Raw genomic sequence first — 22,800 nt, 5'->3', positions numbered from 1 at the left:
GTCAGAGGTTTTGACATGATTTGACATGACATTAGGAGGCTGATTTTTTTCTTACCGTTTTAACCATTGTTAGTTATGCTAGCAGAGTGTACTGTTACAGACCAACATATGTCAGCAGTGTGTTAGGGCAAATTTACCTCTAGAGATTCACTTGTGGTTAGCTCCATCCATCTGCTTGAGGTTATAGACCCCTCAAGAGAGAAAGGTGAATTTGTGCCCACAATTCATCAGACGCAGCACAGAAGTCATTGTCATAGCTGAAAGCATAGAGGAAGGTGACCATATGCTAAAGGGAGGAGCTTTGCCCTGAAAGGACTGTGGCACAAGCAAATCAAGGATGCTGACTTGCAGCAAATGGATGACTGGGTAGCAGGAAGGCAAAAACTTCTTTGAAAGATACATCTTAAATATGGGGATATTGATAGTGAATTACCCTATGTTGATTTTGGTCATTGTCATGACCATAAATTATAATTATTTGGAAAAATACAGATGAGTCAGGGACTTTCCATCCCTCTTCAAGGAAGCCCTCAAGCAGAGTATAAGGGATAGCATGGAAATTATGACATTATACAAGAGAACCTAAACAAAGGATTTAAGTTACTTGCTCTAGTCTGTTAAATGACCCAGCGGCAGAGCTAAATATTAGCATTAAGCAGAGCCTGGCTCTTGTCCTCATTTTCAGTTCACTCCATAATCCTTCCTCAGGTTTTGATGGGAATCCACAAACAAACTTCTGGTTTGAGTGTTACCATGTAAGTGTAGATTTGTCTTTTCTTCAGGGTGACCGTGGACCAGCTGGCACAGCAGGAGTACCAGGGACACCGGTACGTATATTCATTAAAGAAAACTCAGTGTCTTAGAAGCAACTGAAAAAATAGGTCAAGCAAGGTGCTGAGCTGTAATCTCAATCACTGTTTGTGGAACACAAGTTCTTGGCTAATCCTTTATAGGCATGATGTGTTTTTCCTAAAGAGATTAGAGTTTTTATACCACTAAGGGTTCATATTATTATTAAAATGAGAAGAGGAAATGGTGGGAATACATGATAAAGCTGGAATTTGAAGCTGCATATGCTCAGTTCAGAAAGCATATGAGATTCTTCTGATTGCCTCAGTTTAATATAGACAAAGTCATTTTCTGTGCTCCTGGGCATGCATAAACTTCTGTGCATCTTTCTATGAACATTAGTTCTTGCAGTCCACGAGGATCTGCATATCAAGTCAATCAAACATTTGTTTTAAGGGAATGCTTTGTCAGCTATTTACGTGTGATATTCAGAGAAGTTTCTGAAAGTCATCCAGAAGCTTTGTTGTAGGTGAAAGTAAATGTAACTAATGATAAATTGAAATCATAATTATTCATTTGTGTTCCTAAAGGAAATGAAGACAACTTTTCTTTAGATTGCATTCACGGTTTAATAAAAAAGTTTATCCATATTTCAGCAGGCAGTATGGAGCTATTTATATGCAAATACGTTTATTATTAAATTTGGGCAGCTACCAATCCATTCAGGAGCTGTTTTTAAATTATAAATATGTGTTTCGTGAAATACAGAGAAGTCTGGGCGTCTGCACTCCTATATCCATTAGTCACTGATTTAGTCTGTTTACTGTGAATTCCAAGGGAAAATATCAGCTTAAATAGCTTTATTTAGTTAAGTTCTCCTAAAACAAGGTAAAATTGCACATTTAATGGAAAAAGAGAAGTATTCCTGTGAGTTTTACAGCCCATTTAAGAGTTTCAAAGTTTGTTTCTCTGAAATATGAATCAATAATGCAGTAGCCAGATAGGATGATCACAATTGTTCGTTCCCTGTGTATTTACCACTGGATACATTCCAAGTCTTATTCTTGCTGCTCTCTGTTCTAGCTAGGTATGATTATCTAGTGAGTTCCTGTCATCACTGATGGAGTTGCATTCTGTTAATTACATTTCATTCTAGTAAAATCCTCTGAAATAAATTATTTGCTGTAACATTTTATGCTAAGCAGTTTTAATTAACAAATTAATACACTTAATGGTAGACAGGTTTTTTTAGCAGTCTAGAAAGAGTTTTTTTAAATATATCCACATATCTAACTGGAAGAGAATTTGTCCTCTTTGGCTAACATTATTCCCTAGATTGAATAGTGGACCCTTTTTCCTGTTTGGGGATATAAACATTTCATTTTAGCTTTGGCTTTTTCCTGAGCAGGACTATCAGGGAAGCTTGAACTGAGATTCTGCAAGAATTGCCACTAACGCCTGTTTCCTCAGCATGAATCCTCAGTCCTGTTGTTCCTGAAGTTGTCACAGGCACTGATGTGTTAGATCTCTAACTTATGAAAGTCAGCTGAGGATCTGGTCTAAGGATATTTCCAGGGAATATAGGTTCAGGGTTATAAATTCTTGTCTGGGACCTAACCAGATAGGTTGTTAAAAGCAAAGCATCATTTAAAAAAATAAAGATATTTAAAGTCACCATCTAAATGATGAGATAAGAAAAGATTGTGAATTCTGGCAGGCTGAACATAAAATGGTAATAAAAGTAGCTGAAAAGGGCATGAAGAAAAATTGCAAAATATGTTAAGTCAGTAATAAACCCACTTTAAAAAAGAAAAAAATCAGGACTAGGAAGTACCTGAGGGGAAAAAAAAAATATTGATTTCACATATACAGTGATAAACTCAGATCTGACTATGAGTGCTAAAGAAGGAAATCATGGTGTTGTAAAATAAAGTGCTCAGAAAGGGTAAAGACCAAATGATTAAGTTATGTTTTACATAAGACCTAGATTAGCATGGCACAAATATTAAAAAAATCTGGTAAAATATTTATTTTTCTCACGTAAAGTTTTTATTAAGCATTAACAGTAATATTTCTCTCAAATTTATATCATCGCCTAATTTTGACCTAAGATAAATTCATATTTTGCTTCCTAGTAATTTGAATTTGTGATGTTCTCTTTTTGTAGGGAAAGCCGGGATCTCCTGGGTCCCCAGGGCTGCCAGGGGAACCTGTAAGTACAGATTTGAGTTCTGGACTCTTATGATAATACACAAATACCAAATGCAAGATTTTACACGTGGATTTATATGCATGTTTTCTTCTTCCTTAGGGTGAAAGAGGACCTATAGGAGATATAGGCTTCCCAGGGCCAGAAGGGCCACAAGGAAAACCAGTAAGCAATTTTATACTGAATACATATGTTCACTGCACAAGGATGTGTATTAGTTTATCAGAAGTTACAAAAGAAGTGAGATTACATCCTTCTTTGTGTTAGGCTAGGTAACATCTGAAGAACACCTAGAGCCACAGTGCTCAATATTAACCATCCAGTCAAGAATTCCTGGTATTGTGATGTTTTAATAGTCAGTGTTACTGACATGTTACCTTTAAAGGTCTTATGAGGATCCTTTGGATCCTGTTAACACAAAGGCTGCTCTAGTATTTTTTCAGAAGGAGAATATTAACCCAAACATTCAATGCAGTCTATAAAGGATGGGGTGACAAAGTCCATTCTCACTTTCAGTTTAGATAGAGAGGCGAGTGCTTCATGACTGAATAAACTTCATAACTCTTCTGCACACAGGTGGCGCAACACTGTGGCTGAAGCATTCACTGTTCACTTAGGATATGTATAATCTGACCTCTTTATTAGATAAAAAGTGACAGCAGTGTGGTTGGCATTGTCTGAGCTGGTTGGAAACAACATAGTTTATATTCCAGAAGTGGTTCAGCTGGGGCAGCACACTCATTATCTCCCCCTGAGCTTGGTGTTTTGGGGAAAAACACAAGAAGTGAAGTGTTTCAGTTTCTCAGCGTGTCTCCACGTTACGCTTCCATCTTGAAAGAAGATTTCTGTAACAGCAGCAAATTGGGCCAAGGTGCCTAATCTGTGCAAAATCCCACTTTGCAGTATGAATAAGAAGGAAATACTCCTGATGCCTTTGCTCATGCAAGTCCTTCTTTCTCACTCAGTGAAACAGCAGTGAATTTACTGCAAGTGCAGATCCAGGTATATCCTGGTAAGTTCAACAGTGCCAGGGCATTTATCTGGTATTGTGCAGTGGTTAACATGACAGTTTCTTGGCCCAGGCCAACTAGGACTCTCAGATAATGCCACATTCCAGTCTGGAGGATAACAGGGGCCTGAGACTGTTTCTAGTAGGTGATGAGAGACCACCCTCTTTTGGGAAATAGATATGTTTAGCCCAGAAGGCTGAATCTGCACTGTGCCACAAGTCCTAAGGACCAAAGAATGGATCTGGCCACTTACTGTTAATATTAAGGCATAATCTCTCTAACAGCAGAAGGGTAATGGGGCATCAGGGCTAATATCCAGAACAAGATAAATCTCTTCCAACGTTGTATAATGACTAGCTGGGACTGGAAAAGTGCAAGTACAGGTCCAGATTCCACATACTTGCAGAATTACCATCTCATTTGTCATTTAAAGTTGCATGCTCATTCAAGTTCATGCACATCTTGATGCTGAAGATATTCTTGCGCTACTTTCAGCTCAAATTTAATGTGGTTGCAGTTCAATAAGGCCCTGAGCTCTTTTGTTTCACGTGCCTCAAGACTATTTGTGACTATTTTAATATTGTAACCATACAAACTGCTGCCTCCACAGCCTCAGAATAGGTAGATACCACTACTACACATTGAACTTTACCTTTTCTATTTTTAAAATTCATATAGATAACCAAATTTATTTTTAAAATGTTGTGGTTTTTTTTTTTTTTAATAGGGAATCAACGGAAAAGATGGATTACCAGGTCCTCCGGTAGGAAAACATGCTTTTTCATACTAGTGCATTTTGTTCTTCACAGATACCATACATGTTAATCCTAGGCAGTTGCTTTCAGTTCTACTAACAGGTGAATATATATTTGAAAAAAAAAAAAACAAAACTTAAGTGATACGTTCATCTTTTTTTCAAAAACAATTTTCCAGGGTGCTGTGGGGAGACCAGGAGACCGAGGCCCCAAAGGAGAACGTGTAAGTCTCTTGTTTTAATAACTCTTTTATTTTACTGAGTGTCTAAGCACCTCATTAGCACATATTTTGCACAAAAAAAAAAAGAAATTCATTTTCTGTGAATTTCAAGTGGTCTCTTAGACAACTAAGAGGTTTATTCCTAGACACCACTTTAAGGAATTAGAATTGATTTGCTTCTGCATTTAGAGGAAAAACATACTTTATAGACTTTCTAACACAGTTGGCCTGGACAGTGTAAATTGATCAATAGGATGAAAATGAGTAAGTAGCTAATCCTGTTGTGATGCCATCGGACTTCAGAAAAACTATAAAACTTTCCCCATCATCATCCCTGGGAGGTTTGTATGTCACAAACACAAATTGTGTTTTATATAAAACAAGCTTGTTACACTTAGGCAGCAGGAGTGTCAATGCAATACCTTACTGCTTATGAAATGTTTAGGAAGTTCTGTTCACGGTAATGAGATCATGGTGTGCAGGAATCATTATTGGAGGTGAGAGGTGATCTTTATTTTGCTAAAGCAAAGAAAATCTTAGCACGTAGTTTGCTCCTGTTTTAACTTTTCTAAAGCTCTAAAGTTGTAATCCAATAGATACCACTTGTGTTTGATGAGCCAGAAAAGTACCTCCCTGTGTAATCTGGGAAAGAAAATGCTGATCTTTTCTCTCTGGTGACCAATGACAGGACCTGAGGGAATGGCAGGAAGATGTGCCAGGGGAGGTTTTGGTTGGACATTAGGAAAAGGTTCTTCCCCAAGAGGGTGGTGGAGCACTGGAACAGGCTCCCCAGGGAGGTGTCACAGCCCCGAGCCTGACAGTGTTCAAGAAGAGACTGGACAATGCCCTCAGACACATGGTGTGAACTGTGGGGTTGTCATATGCAGGGACAGGAGCTGGACTTGATGATCCTTGTGGGTCCCTTCCAACTCAGGACATTCTATGATTCTGTGTGGCTTTATGACATTGAGGAGATACAAGATTTTAACCACTCTTACAATAATTGTCCCTTACAGGAGCAGTTTGCAATGTTCTGTTTCTGCCTTTAAGGACACAAATGAAATGTAAGAACCTTCTTACTTTGCCACCTCCTGTGCAGGTGGTACATAACACTGCTCAGCCTTGACCTTCTCAGTGTCAGCCCATCTGAATGCCCTGCAAATAGTGCTGTGCACACACAGCCAGAAAAGGAGGCTGGACCTGTAAGTGCATGACCTTGAAACACACTGACAGGGAGGAGAATTTTGGAAAAGTCTGTGGGAGGCAGAGACACAGCCTTAGCTCACTTCATCAGAGTGAAACTTGAGATGCCTTAGGGTAAGAGAAGACGGTGTATTCATTGCAGTCTCCTCGGTGACAGAGTACGCACATACACACACACGTGCATGTTGCTATAGATGTAAATATGGAAATATGCTTGCCCTCAGAAATGTCGCAGATGCCTGAATCCTCTCTTACTTCTGGGATCACTGGCAAACATGTCATGATCTAGCTCTCTCTGCACAGAGTAAATATATATATATATATGTATATATATATGTATACACATAAAAATTAAATAAATATATAGTTTCATGTTAAAAATACGTCAATTTCAAGAAGTATTTTTGTCTCACATGATAAAATCTCTTACAACCTTTTATAATAGGAAAGTTATAAATATGCCAAATACAGTATCTCAGTATAGTACCAGAAAGCTGTCAGTTGTTCCTTAAAATTCTGCAGGAAAAAAAAAAGTTTTGTTGATAACAAGGGGTGATCTGCCTAAGAAATAACAGTGAAATACACAGAGAAGTCTGCATCTCAGATAAGAGATCAGTGGGGGAGTTGGAGTTGTTTTTTATCCCTGTGCATCAGGTGTTAGAGCCCTGCTTCTGTGAGAGAGATTGCAATGATTACAGAAAATAACACAAAGTCAAGGTTTTCTTGCAGCCATTATTATTTCTCCTGTACAGCATATTCCTTTGCTTTGAGACCAGCTGTTGCAATTATAGAAAAGAGAAGCACCAAAATTGGAAGGACAAAACAAAACAAAATGAGGTTTTCATCTCTAATAAGTATATCCCTCTAGAATCTGTTTTAAGAAGGAAGAAGTCACCTGGCCTGAAATAATCTTATACATCCTGTGAGTGACTAAACGCTTCTGTTATTACTACTTTATAAACTGAATGACAAACCAGTTGAAAACAATCAAAAATATGCCTTTCAAGTCATTTCAACAACAGATTAAAGTGCTGGTGGCTGGCTTATTTATTGCTATTGCCTGTGTAGCTCAACACGGACCAGGAGCCCACTGAATTAGGACATGTAGAAACTCAGGCAAAACAATAGCTGCTCCTGCACAGAATTTAGTACAAGATTAAATGCAAGAGACTGTAGAACACTAGAAAGAAAGAGGGCTTAATAAATCAGCAGACTAGCCGCAGATCGCAAAATGCAAATGTCCTGCCCTAGTTTTCGTACAATTCATAGTGAAGGAGAGTTTGAAGAGGGATCTGGGGGAAGAGATGAGATATTTTTATTAATTGTTATGAAGCTTTTTTTTCCAAACACAAAGAAAACAGTGGAGACAGTTAAAAATGCTTGCTTGAAAAGTGGCTGTAGTATTGCCCATTGGCAGCCTGTAAAATTAGAATTATTTAGAGGAAAAACAATTCCATGGTCAGCTTCACACTGCCTTAGCACCATGGTCTGAGAGAAACTCGTGTTTTTCTTTATTTCTGGTAGAATAGCTTTCCATACCTACTCTGAAGCGTTATAAACATGAGAAATGATATATGCATATTTGTGCCTTGAATGCATTAAGGCTTCTTGTAAGTGTAGTCATCTTCAGACATCTTTTTTTTTAATACTTATGGGTGTATGCATGTGTGATAGCACTACCAGGCAAAATGGTGTGTTCAGTGGCTCCCTATTCTGAACTTCAATCTCAAAAAAAAGTGACTGAACCAAAAATTATATTAAAGACTATACCTCTTTCAAGTTTTGCAATAACGTGGTTGAGTAGGAGTTGTTTTTCAATTTATATGATGTTTCAGGTTGCTATGAGTGAAGTAGGAGGAGGAGGTTGGATGCAAAAGCTTCGTTAAGGCCAGGAAAGAGCCTCTTCCCTGCAGACTACAACAGTTCTGCTTCTCAGTCAGAGTCCTTCCTCTGCCCTGAATTTCTCAGGGTGCTTCAATACACATACTGATACAATAGCTGTATGCAGGACAGAACATTTTTTCCTATAAATCTTAAAGTTTGTAGAAACCTGAGAAGGTAAGCCTCTTCCATTGGAACATTACTCTGCCCGCAATGTGCATACGCTCCCTTTCCTGCTCCCATCAACTCCTGAGAGAGTCTTTTGAGAAGGGTGACAGGTGGCTTTTGGGTATCACATCATGTCTTCTGTTTTTTCTACTAAATAGCTAAATTAGCTGTTTATTTTTGGAAGTCATTCATATGCTGCATATTTCGAGTTTTGCTCAAATTATCAATTAAATTAATTAATCTTCCCCAACTCAAGTCTGTTTTCCCCTGATGGTTGTTAGTAAGAGGTGTTCCTGTCCTTATCTGGACTCAGAAGCTTTCCATCTCATTTTCTTCCTGTACTGTTGAGGAGGGGGAGTGAGAGAGCAGTTGGGTGGGTACGTGGCAGCCAGCCAAAGTCAACCCTCAACAAAGGTTAAAATTAAAGGCATGGGATCATGAAGTTTCAGATTTTGACACTTTTTCCCACCCCCCACCCCATGGTAGACTTCCCAGAGTTCAGAACTTCTGCACTCTTACTAAGGGTAATTAAAACTTCAATTGGGGATGCATCATGATTTCAGTTAATGCAATAAAACATCACAAGTCACAGTGGTATTTGTAGTGAAGTTTAGTTATAATAAGGTCTAACTCACTGGAAATCATACAGATTGGAGGGTAGATAGGTAATAAAAATATTGGACAACCTCCTACTTGTATCCTTTCTCTTTTCTTTTTCAGCCTTTCGAGGCATGTAAATATGACTTAAGAATATAAATATTCTTGTTTATCAGTTAATGGCACTTCAGATCTGAATATTCACCAGCACTTGCTGTAGATTAAGAATGCAATTAACTATATTTATTTACGCCTCATAAATGTAGATTCTGAATTTATCTGTTAATGATATGATCAATTCTTGGTGCTGTTTATTCCTTACAGTGGAGCTCAACATTAGCTTAAGTGACACAGCAAGGGTGATCAGTGACCCTTAGGTATTTCCAGATGTTCAGAAGCAACCTGAATGTGTGACTTGCAGCACTCTGCTCCACAGCTGTAGTTTGGTGAACTGGTAGCTGATACATTAAGTTACTCTAAAAGATTTAATTATTCGCAAATGAAACAAATTTAAATGCCATCTCAGCCATGATCAAAGCTGTTCCTGACCAGAACATTGACCTTTCATTTATTTTGTTTGCAAGGAATTCACTTGTTATAAATGGAATTGTGTATCACTTGTTTCTTTGATTAACTGAGATTTTTTGTACATGCAGAAGTAAAATATTAGGCTTCTAAGCAAAGTTACGGAAAAAAGCCTGATGCCCTGTGCCTGGGGAATTTGAGCACCTGAATTCTACCTATGCTGTACTTGAAATTTCTAGGTCCTTGTATAAGGGCTTATAAACTTTCTGCACCCAATTTCTGTCCTTGAAAAGTGGGTTAGAGTCAAGCCATTTCTTTTTTTGTCATTGACTTCAACATTAAAAGTGTAAGAAGACAAAATGTCACATGCTGTATTTTCAAGAGAGATGGATTAGCCTGTAGCATCAGCTTCCCTGCATGACTCATGTAATCTATTTCTCAACAGGGAAGAATTTTCTCTTTAGCATTCTTGGGTGACTTTTACTAGTTTGTTCCCCTGTGTGCAATGGTTTTCTTTCTGCTTTTATTTTACACAGGGTGACCAGGGTATTCCAGGGGACAAAGGTCCACAAGGCGAACGAGGGAAACCTGGCCCGTCAGGCGAAAAGGGAGACGTGGGTCCTATTGGGCCACCAGGAGACAGAGGTTATCCAGGATCGCCAGGTCATCAAGGTCCCCCAGGTTCACCAGGACCCCCAGGGTTTCCGGTAAAAAAAACATGTTTTTCTTGGGTGTTTGTGAGTTCAGACAACATGAAAGCAGCATGTGCTGGGCAGTGGAAATTCAACTGAGCAATACCCTCTCAGAAAATGTAAGATATCTCTGAGATCATTTCAGTGTTCAGTTAACAGAGGTGGAAAAAATATACCCACATGATCAAGCATGTTGGTTGGTTGGTTCGTTGGTTGGTTTTTTAGTCCTGACAAATCAGTATGGCTTCTCAATACAGATAATTTTTAAGTTTTTCATGTTCTTAAGAGCTAAAGTGTACATCTTTGCAAACAAAAAAGAAGGCAAACAAAAATTATTCTAAATAAAAGGGAAGTCAGCATTTAAAAAGATAATGAAGTGTTACCTGCCAGTTGTAGATATCTTGGTTTGACTCCATGTGCGCACAGACACACATCCGTGTTGTGGATTCTTTTTACCTTCAGTCAGGTAGAGTAACGCTCTAAAAATCTTTTCCAATTAAGTTATTGGTCCTGTGATGCTGTTTTAGTTAGTGGGCTGTGCATCAAAGCAGGTGGTCACTAGAGGGGCTGAGAAGTTGGCAAATGCTATGCAAGAGGCAAATAAAGTAAAGCAGTGTCACTGGACTTCCTTAGCATTTTATAGAAATTCGTCTCAAAACATATAATATGCTGATCATCCTGATGCTTGAGAGCACCTCTTCCACTTCATGGTAGTAGTGGTCTTTATAATAACATGATGTATGTACAATGAAGTGGCCTTTGCAGTTAAGTCAATAACATGAATATATTAAAATATTAAACTTTTGGTGAACACTATACACACTCAATGCTAATTTCAGCATATTTTTTATTTTGTAGCATGATAAAGTACCCTCTATATGTTTCTTCTGATATATATAATCTTTTTGTTTCCTCATCAGGCTGATTCGGTTTCACTTGAAGAAATAAAAAGATATATCAAACAGGAGGTTCTTAAGGTTTTTGAAGGTAAGAAGATGAAGTATTATACAACTAAATGTAAATGTTAAATTCTGTTCTAGATGTTTTACATCTGTATAGTTTTCATATACATTTCTTTATGTTATATAACTTACACTGGACTTGGCAGCTGCCTTGTTGCTGTAGCTATGCTTACTGTTGTTTAAGTCTACTTAACATAATTGTGTTCAAACAATTACAAATTATAGTATCTGTTAACCAGAGTGTTTCTGTATGTAGTCTTTTAATTAACATTCAAAGGTAGTTTGCTGCAAATCATAATAGCAAACACATGTATTTCTTATTGTAGACACATAGACGTATCGTGTATAATTGCAGATATGTACATATCTACAATGTACTGTTAAGACACTGAAGATTTACTAAAGTGGAGACAATAGAAGTATCTAATTATTCTGGCCCCTCGGTGGCTGACTATCTAAATGAGAGAAAGGCTCGACAGCTTCCAGTTGCACAGGTGTGAACTGCTGTGCATTTTCTGCAAACACCCCCAGGGAGCTCCAAAGCTCCCTGGCAGACACCGACTCCGGGCACAGTTGCAGGCAGGTACCAGATTCTTTCAAGGCCTTTGCACTGTGAAAGCTTGCTTAGGTATGTCTTTGCTCTGAAAAGGAAATGTTTTTCTTCCCCAGCATTTTCTTATGAGCCGTGATTCAGGTAGGTGTCTGAAACAAACCTCAACTAGAACACCTCTTAACAGTAGCTCTTCTTATGTCTGCAATGTGTTTAGCTATTTCGTCATTAATATTTGTAGATACAAAACCTTTTAACTCTTGTGGATAAAGGAAACCATATCAAGTTTGAAACTTTAAACTCTTCAGGCAATTTTTCACTTTATAACAAGGCCATCGCTCTGTGTATTTTTACCCTTCTCCAGATTGCTTCCACTTAGGGCTCCAACCTATTTTATATTTCAAGAGCATTTTGTTGGCTGAAGTTACCTCCTTCTCCCATTCAAATGGAATGGTAACAAGGTTTAGTCTATTCATAAAAAGAAAGTATTAAAATGTGTCCTACTTACAGAGAATATTGGTTTTGGCCTTTATAGCTATTCCATTTTCTACACCTCCCTAGTGTTCCCACAGAACTTCTATTTTTGGCCTTGTTTCACATTGGCTATTTTCTATCACTTTGCTTGCTTTTTGTTTGATGCCCATTCTTCTCTTTGTTCTATATTTTTTCCTAAATCTTAAAACTCCACCAGAGTAAATACCAGCTAAATTATAGAATGCTTTGTTAAGTTTTTTAGTCCAGTATAAATGAGACAGATTCAAGGTTAGTGCCTATTGTGTCTACCTCTAAAGAACACTGAAATGTGCACAAAGTGCACTTTACTAGCATGAACAATTCGTGCCAAAATCTCTGCAGTTAATAATGTTTGCTGAGCACTCACAAGTTTTTTACAACAGTTTTTAGGATGTCAGCACATTGCAAGAACTGTTCACAGTATTTAAGTTTCACTTCACAATTTAATATGAGCTATAAACATATAAGTTAGCCCTTTGTAGGGATGCTAAGTACTAATTATTGTGTGATTGTGTATTTCAAGTACTCCATGAACAGGAGTCAGAAGTCATTTGAAATGTTGTAATATGTTAGTAAAAGAGAGTAGTAATAGAAACTTTAATCATTTGGATTATTTCAGAGAGTAAGGACTCAGACATGAAGTCAGTTGGAACTAAACACCCCGATACTTATAGGAGCATTTAATATCTGGACATTTAGGAGGACTGAACACCTTACTTCCAGAAACTTACTGTAGCTGGGGCTTTGGGATTTATCTATTTTCCCACATTTTGCTGGCAGATTTCTTACCCACTTTTTCTTGTGTCCTCTGTTAATGAAGAAAGGATGGCTCAGTTTGTATCCCAGCTGAAGCTGCCTGCTGCAATGCTTGCCTCCCAGGCTCATGGAAAACCAGGTCCCCCAGGAAAAGATGGGTTACCAGGGCCACCAGGAAATGATGGTTTGCCAGGACCACCAGGAGAACGTGGAATTCAAGGTAGGAATTAAAAAAAATGTTCCCATTAATTTTATCTTGAAATCTTTATACACTTGCTAATGATTATTAAATAAACCAGGATTACCTATCTAGCTTCCTAATGATTAACTTTTAAAACTGTGCTTATGTTTTTCCAGACTAGATCTAAACATTAACCTGTAGTAAATGTGTGAATTTTACTGATTATAACTCCTAATCAGTGCATTTTACTCTAATAAGTGATAAAGATTATTACTGACAGATATCTAAAGCTGACAGATCTGTAGACTACTGTAGCAGTTATTTTTTCTCCAAAATACTTTTACAAGGAAGAAAAACTATGCCAGCACTCTAATGTAACTATTCTGATCCTGTTTCATACTGAGAGACCATCTTACTTAAGAAACGAAATTTGATCTCAGAGTCCAAGTGCTCTCAGCTCTGATTCTGAGACGACACAGAGAAGGAAAAACTGAAGCAAATATTGTTCTTTGAGAATCAGTGAAAACTGAAGTATTACCACATGAATTCTTCTTACATTGAAAAATCTGATTTCCCAAATCAGTTTCAGAGTAATCAGCTTTTCACTATACCCCAAACAGTAATTTGTATGTTGCAGTGCATTTGGACAGGGTAGGATTCTCGTTTCACTGAACTGTCTTTCACTGCAAAATTGGCTTTGAGGGATCCAGGCTCCTGGTAGCTGTGCTCTACTGTAGGGTCAGCCTCTCAGAGATTAAACGGAAGAGGAGAATAGAATAAAAGGAAAAAATAATTTATCGATGAATAATATTTTGTGGGTGGGTAATATGTAATTTGCAGTTTATCTGTAGGTAGTTCTTTATTATCTTTTGTTAGTTTGGTCTGCTCTGGAGTCAGAGCAAGTCAGACTGGAATGAAGAACATGACAGCAAGGCTGAAGATGTGTGGATCCTAAAGCTATGAGAAGAATAAAGACTTACTAACACTGATAAGCGCAAAGCCCTGACAGAAGCTTGAAAAATGTGATGAGCTCAGAATGAGAAGAACAAGAATAAAGGATCAAGGAAAACAATAAAAGGCTTAGAATCTTACAACACTGACTTCATCATTACCTAAATATTCAGATCACTGTAAAAAATCAACTTCAATGTCAGTGCCAGGTTGTTCAATGATGATGTATGTGGTGGACAGTCTCAGATGCTTCTGGGAAGTGCAATGTTACACTAGGCTTCATTTCCAGTTAGTGAGCATCAAGAGTAAAGATGATAGCTATGCTTGAAAAAAAATAAAGCTGCTTTTTCATGCCTTATGCTTAAGTAAAAGTAGTGCCCCATGTACGCAGGCTTTCCCTTTATTTTACTGATATGCTCAATACTCCTTTTTGATTAGAAAAAGTAAGCTAAGTGAGAAGCATTTACTTCTCTGCTACAGCAAAAGATACATTAAATTACACTGCCAAGGAAAGAAAACAAAAAAAAAATTGTCTTGCCTCCTTTTCACACTCTGAGTAAGAGATAGTACCATGAGAGAAGCACACTTACAAATACCTTCATGCCTTCCCCAGTTATGCCTGTGCATGTTATTGTTTTGTGATAAGAGCAAAAAGAAATTTGAATCTCTGAGCCGATTGAAAAATATCTTTCCATAATCCAGCCTATTTTCAAACATAAAAGACACAGCAGACAAGATTTCTTGCAGCAGCATGTTACATGCATGTGTGGCTGAGACCATCAAGGTGGCACGCTGTGTGCACATAAGCCTAAGTCATAATATGCATTGATTTTGACTGACAGATGTTCTTTATTGTATTTCTCTCTTGGATGTAGCCCACATTGCCAGCTCCAGAGTTTTGCTGTGTGCAGTGATACACATCTGGGCTGGCAGAGTGAATTACTTGTCCCATACAACCAGTGACAGGAATTATAGTCATAGCATCATGGAACAGTTTGGGTTGGAAGGGACCGTTAAAGGTCATCTAGTCCAACCCCCCTGCAATGAGTAGGGACACCTTCAACCAGATCAGGTTGCTCAGAGCCCTGTCCAGCCTGACCTTGAATGTTTCCAGGGATGGGTCATCTGCCAACTCTTTGGGCAACCTGTTCAGTGTTTCACCAACCTCACTGTAAAAAAGTCTTCCTCGTGTCTAGTCTGAATCTCCCCTCTTTTAGTTTAAAATCATTACCCCTTGTCCTGTTACAACAGGCCCTGCTAAAAAATCTGTCCCCATCTTTCTTATCGGCCCCTTTTAAGTACTGAAAGGCTGCAATGAAGTCTCCCCGGAGCCTTCTCTTCTCCAGGCTGAACAACCCCAACTCTCTCAGCCCGTCCTCACAGGAGAAATAAGTAAATGATTTTGGAGAGCAGTTAACAAGACCTCAACAAACACCTCCAGAGCCTGTTTGTGATGCTGCCCGCTGAGCAGGGAGCCCACTGGAGCCAGCCAGCGGGAAGGGCAGGAGTCGCTCTGTATCCCAGGAGGTGCTTCACAAAACTGGCAGCTTCGCAGGGGTCCCTCTGTGCACCTTGAGTGTGGCACCAGTTCCCCTGGGACCTGGTCTGGTGTGACCTGCCCAGATTCCACCAGAACCTCCTTCTGCTCAGCAAACCAATAGGTAGGGGTTAGTCCCAGAAGCAAAAAAACATAGATATTAACTTTTGGAAGCGTAGGCATGGTCTTCAAAAGATGTATTTAAGGAATGTGTAGACACTTGTGCATAGAATCATTCATCTCTAATTAAGAATTGTTACCTGCTGGCCTTCAGCAAGGTTGTTCATAGTGTACCTCAGGTACTTCCCAGTGGTTCAGGTACAAATAATTTTGATTTTATAGGACAGTCTCAATAAAGATACATCATGCAAATTAAAAGAAAACAAATAATTACAACTTAAATTATGAGACATGCAATTGGTCTTTAAACAGACTCTATGTAATAGTGATTGGAAGATTTCTTTATATATATTTCTTCACTTAAAAAATAACGTATGGCATATGCATCAGCAAGCTGATACTGTGAGGCAGTCTTACAGCGAACTGTGCAGCATCTGCTTGAGGGGGAGCAGAGGATCTCGTTTATCCTGTATGTGTTTTAGAGGATGCGAAGGTCTCATAGACAAACAGGGAGTTTATTTCAAGACTTTATAGGTAAGCTAGAGCAATGCCATCCATTTGCAAACAGTCAGCTTGTCATATGTAGGACAGATGATCTAGATCAGTTAACTCTGACTTAATTGGATTTTTGAAACTATAGTAATAAGTGAGTTTTGGTCTGTTAGACTGAGTGCATTTTGGGATAAATTTGCAGTCCAGAGATCCTTTGTGTTAATATGGCTATTGTTTTTTTCTCAATAGACAAAAGAATATTTCATCTTAGTTAAACTTCACTGTTTCTATCAAATTAAAGAAACAAGAGGGGTGTTTTAATAGGTACTCATTACTCATACTTCGAGGAATCAAACATCAGAGCTCAGGAAAAAAAAATACCATGTGATGAATAGTGAAAGTTCCTTATCTTTACTGCTAATCTCTGTTGTGAAATGTGTGTTTCTTATTCTAATTATTAATTTGCATGGTGGAAGAATTGTAGAAGAAACCTTGGCTGACATCAGGAAGCCAGTGTGGTGGATGTTGTCCAGACACAGTCACTCCTCTGAAATAGCTGCACTGATTACAAGCATTACCTTCTGTAACCTGTTCTTTGCTGTGGAGGGCGAAGTTACCCTGTTTTACTTTGGTCTGAAGCTCAGTTACTGCCTCTCAGCTGAGAGGGCCATAACACACAGGAGGAATTCAGAATATGCACTGGAGGCTGGATGAGAGGGCTTGCCCTTAGCACCCTTCCTCTTGCTTTGCAGTTGTTTGTTTTTAAGAATGCAGAGTATTTGCACAGTAAAACACAGTGGATACCTCAGTCCGATTGCTTCCTGTTGTGGTAATGTGTTTGCCTCACAGATGTATTAAAGAACCTCAGACTTCTTTAGATATTGACATGTCATAGGTGAAGTACCTTATGGAGCTGTTTGAATGAGAGAACTTTTAACCTCCAGATTCACAGACGTGAACTTGTGTCATTTCCAAGCAGAGCTGAGGGTGTTCTGGTAGCGATGCTTCTGATCATGGTGCTTGTGGAGAGCAACAAACCAAAAGCTGAATTTTAGTGATCACCACTCATCTGTAAGCAGAACACTTACCCATTTGAACACATACTTGTGACATACTGCTACCACATGTTTACCATACTGCCCATGTTGCGTACATATTTATATACCACAACTTTTGGGTTGCAGAAATCAGAACAAAACTTCTGGAACCCAAGTGAAAGGCTTGGCTAAAGCAGCTGCCTTTTGAATTAAGCTGGTACCTCTTACTGGAATTGTAATTCTACCAGTAAAAAGAGACAGCATCTTACATGTGCCTTTATATTAAAAACAATAATTCAAAAATCTCATATAAGTGTATAGTAACATTTTCCTTTGACTATGTATGAGTTTGTTACTTTTAGCTCAGAGAGAAGGTGATATTATCTTGTAGAAGTGTAATCATGGCCCTACTTCTGTGCAAAATATACCTCATTAAAAATCAAATATTTTCCTGCCAGAATTACACATTACATTGTTCAGATTGTTTACATATAGGCCTGTTTACTGACATGCTCATGCCATGTTACATAAAGTATTATTTTTAGTAAAGATACCTGGGAATTTTTGTATTAAACTTCAGTGTTAACAGAACTTACCTGTCACTGTGTACAAAATACACCCTTGTATGTACATTTAGATGCAGCCAATAGTGGTTTGCACTACCCTGGGTCATATATTTGCATTGACAGGCTGCTCTTTCTGCTCTTGTGGGTTTTTTTCCTTGCTGTCTGGAATTCCGGTGATGTTTACAGAATCTTTCGGTCCATCTCAATCGCTTTTCTACTGTGATGTCTCAGATACCTACAGTAACGGTTATCATGGAGCTTGTAAATGTGATATACCATAAATGTGATTTCTCTCTTTTCCTTAAACTTAAAGAAATTATTAGTGGCAGCACTACTTTGTGAAATTACCGTTAGCTGGGTTTGTAGTGAGAAATGTACTGTAACTGTCTATTGTAAATTAAGAAACGTAGAGAGATATATAATAAATAGGAAATGTAGTAGACCCTGTGGTTGTATGATTGAGCTTCTCAACCAGTAGCGGCTATTATGCATTACACAAGATCTCCAGAACAAACCAACTTGATATAAATACTACTGTGGTCATTAAAGTGCAAAATCAAGATTCACAACTGACTACAAACACCTGCATCCTCCCTTTTCTGAGTCTCTGTAGCTTGTGTGCATACATGCCTTGTACAGTTCTGCTTAACACAACTCAGTGACCAGAATGCATGATTAATATTAAGTTTGTTTCTCTGTGAGCTTTTAAACAGTTGATTTCCTTTTGTTATGCATGTCAGTCTGCATGCAATTTCTAATGTTTTTGCCTCACTGTAATTTCCTTTTGGGGTGCTGAGAGAAGAGTAAGATAATTGATGCTCTGTTTTGAAACCTAGAATGATTGCAACAGGTAATAGACTTTCAACCAATGTGTATAATGAGTTGGTGTTTAACAGAAAGCTTGGATACTCTGTGTAGCTCTCCTGCTGCACTGTGTCTGGTGTAACAACCCTGTACTGGTACCCACAGAACTCACAGTTGTCCTGTGAAGTACCAGTGTTGCCATAGATCACAGCGCACTGACAAGACAACCTTTGCCATCCCTCTCCCAGTGCCCATGAGACATCAGGTGGATTGACTCCCCTGTGCTGACTGGTCAGCCGTGACTCTTCTCTTTCAATTCAAATAAAGTTACAGCTCTTCACAAGAGGAAGTTTATTGTATGGCACCAGAAATATACTGGTCCCTGAAGCTGAACAAATTTAATTCCAAACGTGATTGGAAGTTGACAAATTGGTCTTCAACATATGTCACCTTATATGTCAAAGTCTGAGGCACAGGGGAAGGAAGATACTTTCAGCCCCTCTCCTACATAAATGACATGGTTTAAACAGAAAAGCTATATTTTTAGATGGATTTTTTTAACTCAAAATATTAGGCAAATCATTACACTGATACCCATGAGTCCTGTAAAACAGCCAGAGTGTTTCTAACTAATATTTTTATTTTTTTTTTTACAAAGAGTTTAAGGAAAAAGAAACAGGTTAAGCAAGAGTGGAAACTATTTAGATAAATAGAAAGCTATGGCCTGTGAAGAAAATGGACACAAATATTCAGAGTATAACTAGTAATCACGCTTTGTTAACAACTTGCAGGCACTTGAGTCAAAGCAGGCCTTGCATGCCAGAAACCGTAATCTGCATCAAGCTCTAAAGATGCCTCATTCCACATAGTGCTGCGGGTTGGGGTGTGTCTTCTCTTGTGTCTAGCGTAATGCTTGAGCATACAGCCTCCACTTTACAGTCTGAAAACGTGCAGACATAAAGATTTATGTCAAGTGGAGAGAGTAAAGTATCGCTGAGTTTGGGATCTATCAGAGAAGGGCTGGTCAGGCTCCAGCTGGTCTTTGGGTTGGTGCTTTACATCACTTCATCAAACGGGTAACACTGGAGCACAGTATGAATTTGGTTCTTTATTAGAGGAACTTCAGGAAGGTAAAACTTAAAATCTCAGGGAAAGGTCCAGCTAGTGAACACAGCGAGAGTCCTCTGGGAGAGGGTGCAATGGTTCCAGGAGGAACATGTAGACGTCAGAGCTGTCTCAGAAAAAAATACAAGTCTCAGAAAAAGAAGTGAGCACGTGTTTTCCCAGTTACATTGGTCTCAATAGTCTCCTGTCAACACAATACAGAGAAGATTGCTGTTTATAATAAGAGGATACTCTTATTTTCGTATCTTTATTCTGTGTAGGTTACAGAGGACAGAAAGGAGAAAGAGGTGAGCCTGGAATTGGACTGCCCGGTGACCCTGGACCACCCGGCCCTTCAGGTACACATGTCCAAATTTATTTCTGCTATTGGTATTTACGAACTAAGAGGCTTTTCTCCTGCTTCTCATGCCAGTTTGATGCTGGTGCCTTTCTTCCTGCATTTGGTCATCGCGTGAGGCCAGGCCCACCTGCCTTCTTGCAGATGAGCTGGTGTGCAGCTGAGGGTCACTGATGAAATGTGGGGCACTGCACATGCTCTGGGGCAGACTTATCTAATTCTGCCTCTGTTTTACCAGCTCCTGGCCTGCCGGGCCCACCGGGAACACCAGGCTCACCCGGACCCCAGGGGCCACCAGGACCCGATGGAAGATGCAATCCGGCAGATTGCTATTACCACATATCGCAGACTCGGTCACGCACCAGTGGGAAATAAAAACCCTCTCCCATACACACGGGTTCACAGTCGCTTTTCACTCCTCTCAATAAGTTAATTTAATCTTTTAAATACTTGGTGCATTTTTTTTTCCCCTTGACACTGCGTGGTATCTGGATAATTTATAAGGCACAGAATTGAGCCTTTTTCTATGTTATTTGCAGTGTCATAATTATGAAATGATGACATATTTTCTAGATTGCATTCCACGTGTTATGTTTCTTGTATTTATTTTGCTTAGAGAGAAAATAATAGGCCCAAATAGTTTTCATAAGCTTCTTTCTTCAAACAAATAATATTTTATTATAACTTGAGATAGTATATATGCCTCAGTATGTAAGCTGGCTTTATTTTTCTTGCTGGTGGTGAATTTTAAGTGAGAAAATACAGTTCTGAAGTTTTAAAGTGTGCCCATTTGTGGCAAAAGCAGGACCTGAGCTGGAGCACTGGGAACACTGTTTAGACCGAACGTTCACGTCCCTCGAGGAGGCTCCACGCACCATCTGAACCGGGTCTGTGTCATGCACCACAAACTCTACCCACCATTTCAGTCATTTCCTAGATGTTGAAGAAGGAAATGAAGGCGTGTTTATGATCTCTCTAACCTCAATGTTTAGCTTCAGACTGACTGGAAATTCACCAGGTGTAGCCCTGAGAAACCTTTCTCCTGACTGGATGTTGTCCCAACTGAGGACTTGTACGTTTGTTTCGTCATGGTTACATATACTCCAGATATTAAACGGATTAGGGGCTGGTTCCTAGCTGAGAACTGGTACATCTTCTAACCGTTATGCGGACTTACTAAGTGTATTATCACTGCCTGTAACCAAGCTACTCTGCCATTATGTCTGCTTACAGCAAAGATGACCTCTTGCTTTAGAGCAGAGGTGGTGGGTACACAGCACGACAAAGAAGGAACTTCACAAGCCTCTACTCTTACTGGAGAAGAACATGAAAACAGTAGAATGCAAAACTCACAAGTCCTAAGAACTGGTTGCAAAAAATTATTTGTGTTCAAGAGAAATTTCAGAAAAAAAGGCAAACCCCTCCTTGGAAAGATGTGCTACAGAGAACACAACTGCATGCAGTTTGCAGGCATTCAGTAAATCCTACAGGACCCGAAGAACAAAACAGAACAAAGTGTGAATCCTACAGAGCTCCAAGAGTTGAGCAAAAGAAAACATGGAGAAAATCTATTGCAGAGGCTGATTCTGAAAAGGAGGGAGGAGAGTTGGCCAAAGTTTCACTTCTTATTATTAGGAAACAGATCATCCTAAAGTAGTCCTAGGGACTTGGCTGCAGTGGAATGGAAAGTGAAGGTGCTATTGAGTGAACATGGACAGCTATAACCTACAACCTCAACATAAACCCATAGGACAAACGCAGCACTGAGGGCTCTTGCCCCACCGTTAGGAAGCCAGTTGTCCTCTCCCACATCAGGCAGGGAAGTGTTTTTGCTGACTTCATGCTTGAGCAGGACCGAGCTGCCAGGGAAGCGTTCCCGAATTGGAACTGCTGGGTTCCAGAGAAGCTGTTGTGAGACACCAATCTGGCCGACTTCTGGGTTTTGCTTAAAAACAGCAAGGAATGACTAGTAGGAGTCTTTTAAAAAAGTAACGCATTGGCATTCATTCTAGATAGAGTTCTTGGCACTTGCCCCTAGACTGGAGGGGCAAGATGAGTTCAAGTGGTGGAAGGAGTTGACCCAGGTGGCTGGGGAGCACAGACGAGCCTTCATGCCTCTTTCTGAGAGGGAAAGAGCATTAGCTACTCGACGAGTTAATCAGTTAGATGTTTGGAGGGAAGAAGGTGCTTGGCACAAGGAAAATGTTAAAGTAAACACAGAGATTGAAGGCTGAGAGTAAACACCTGGGACAGGAGAGGACGGCAGGAAGGAGGACAGCAGAAAACCAGTGGCATACCATGAAACCATCTCCTGAAGGGAATCAGTGAGCCGGGAACCCTCTGGGGGGCTCAGGGTGCTTTGTCTGTCCCTTGTAAGGATGGGGACAGACAGTTCACAGCCTGCAGGTGAACCACAGTCTTCACATCTCCGTTTCTGCTCATCACCCGCTGTCCCTTGGGAGGCAACAGCTGCCCCTTCTCCAGGCCAGCGAGTCCTCTGCTCTGCAGGCGGTAGGTGCCCGTCCCACCGGGGTGAAGGTGCATTTGGAACAAGTGGTCCTGCCTGTGCTTGGCTCAAAACGTGCTGCTCCTATTCCAGACCTCCTGTGCCCATGGAGCACGTCTTGGTTTGCTCCATGGCGTTGGGACACCTTTCCAGATGTGGTCCTCAGAGCATCACAGCTGTGCGGATGCTGGGAACTGGTGAGGCGGCTTGAACCAGAGCGATTCTCCTGAGATATCTGCTGCTGTCTGGACCACGGGTCTGCCAGCCCCAAGAGTGAAGCCAGGGGCCTCGCACCAATCTAAGTGTGTGTATAT

General features: G+C 39.6%; 1 protein-coding gene across 1 annotated transcript in view; it reads left to right on the top strand.

Moving 5' to 3' along the window:
- The window catches only part of COL19A1 (collagen type XIX alpha 1 chain), a gene marked incomplete at both ends in the record, with an annotated part of 187,590 nt that extends 167,235 nt beyond the window's left edge, over positions 1 to 20,355 (top strand). The window contains 10 exons of the mRNA XM_082048168.1: positions 783 to 827; positions 2,957 to 3,001; positions 3,101 to 3,163; positions 4,736 to 4,771; positions 4,942 to 4,986; positions 9,894 to 10,064; positions 10,970 to 11,036; positions 12,895 to 13,050; positions 19,904 to 19,981; positions 20,219 to 20,355. Of these exons, the coding sequence (XP_081904294.1) occupies positions 783 to 827; positions 2,957 to 3,001; positions 3,101 to 3,163; positions 4,736 to 4,771; positions 4,942 to 4,986; positions 9,894 to 10,064; positions 10,970 to 11,036; positions 12,895 to 13,050; positions 19,904 to 19,981; positions 20,219 to 20,355 (843 nt within the window). The remainder of the gene's footprint in view (positions 1 to 782; positions 828 to 2,956; positions 3,002 to 3,100; positions 3,164 to 4,735; positions 4,772 to 4,941; positions 4,987 to 9,893; positions 10,065 to 10,969; positions 11,037 to 12,894; positions 13,051 to 19,903; positions 19,982 to 20,218) is intronic.
- Between the last annotated feature and the right edge of the window lie 2,445 nt (positions 20,356 to 22,800).

The sequence above is a fragment of the Streptopelia decaocto genome (assembly GCF_964273445.1).
Source record: "Streptopelia decaocto genome assembly, chromosome: 3".
Taxonomy (NCBI): domain Eukaryota; kingdom Metazoa; phylum Chordata; class Aves; order Columbiformes; family Columbidae; genus Streptopelia; species Streptopelia decaocto.
The sequence above is the reverse complement of the archived record's forward strand: the minus strand, read 5'-3'. Positions and strand labels throughout refer to the sequence as shown.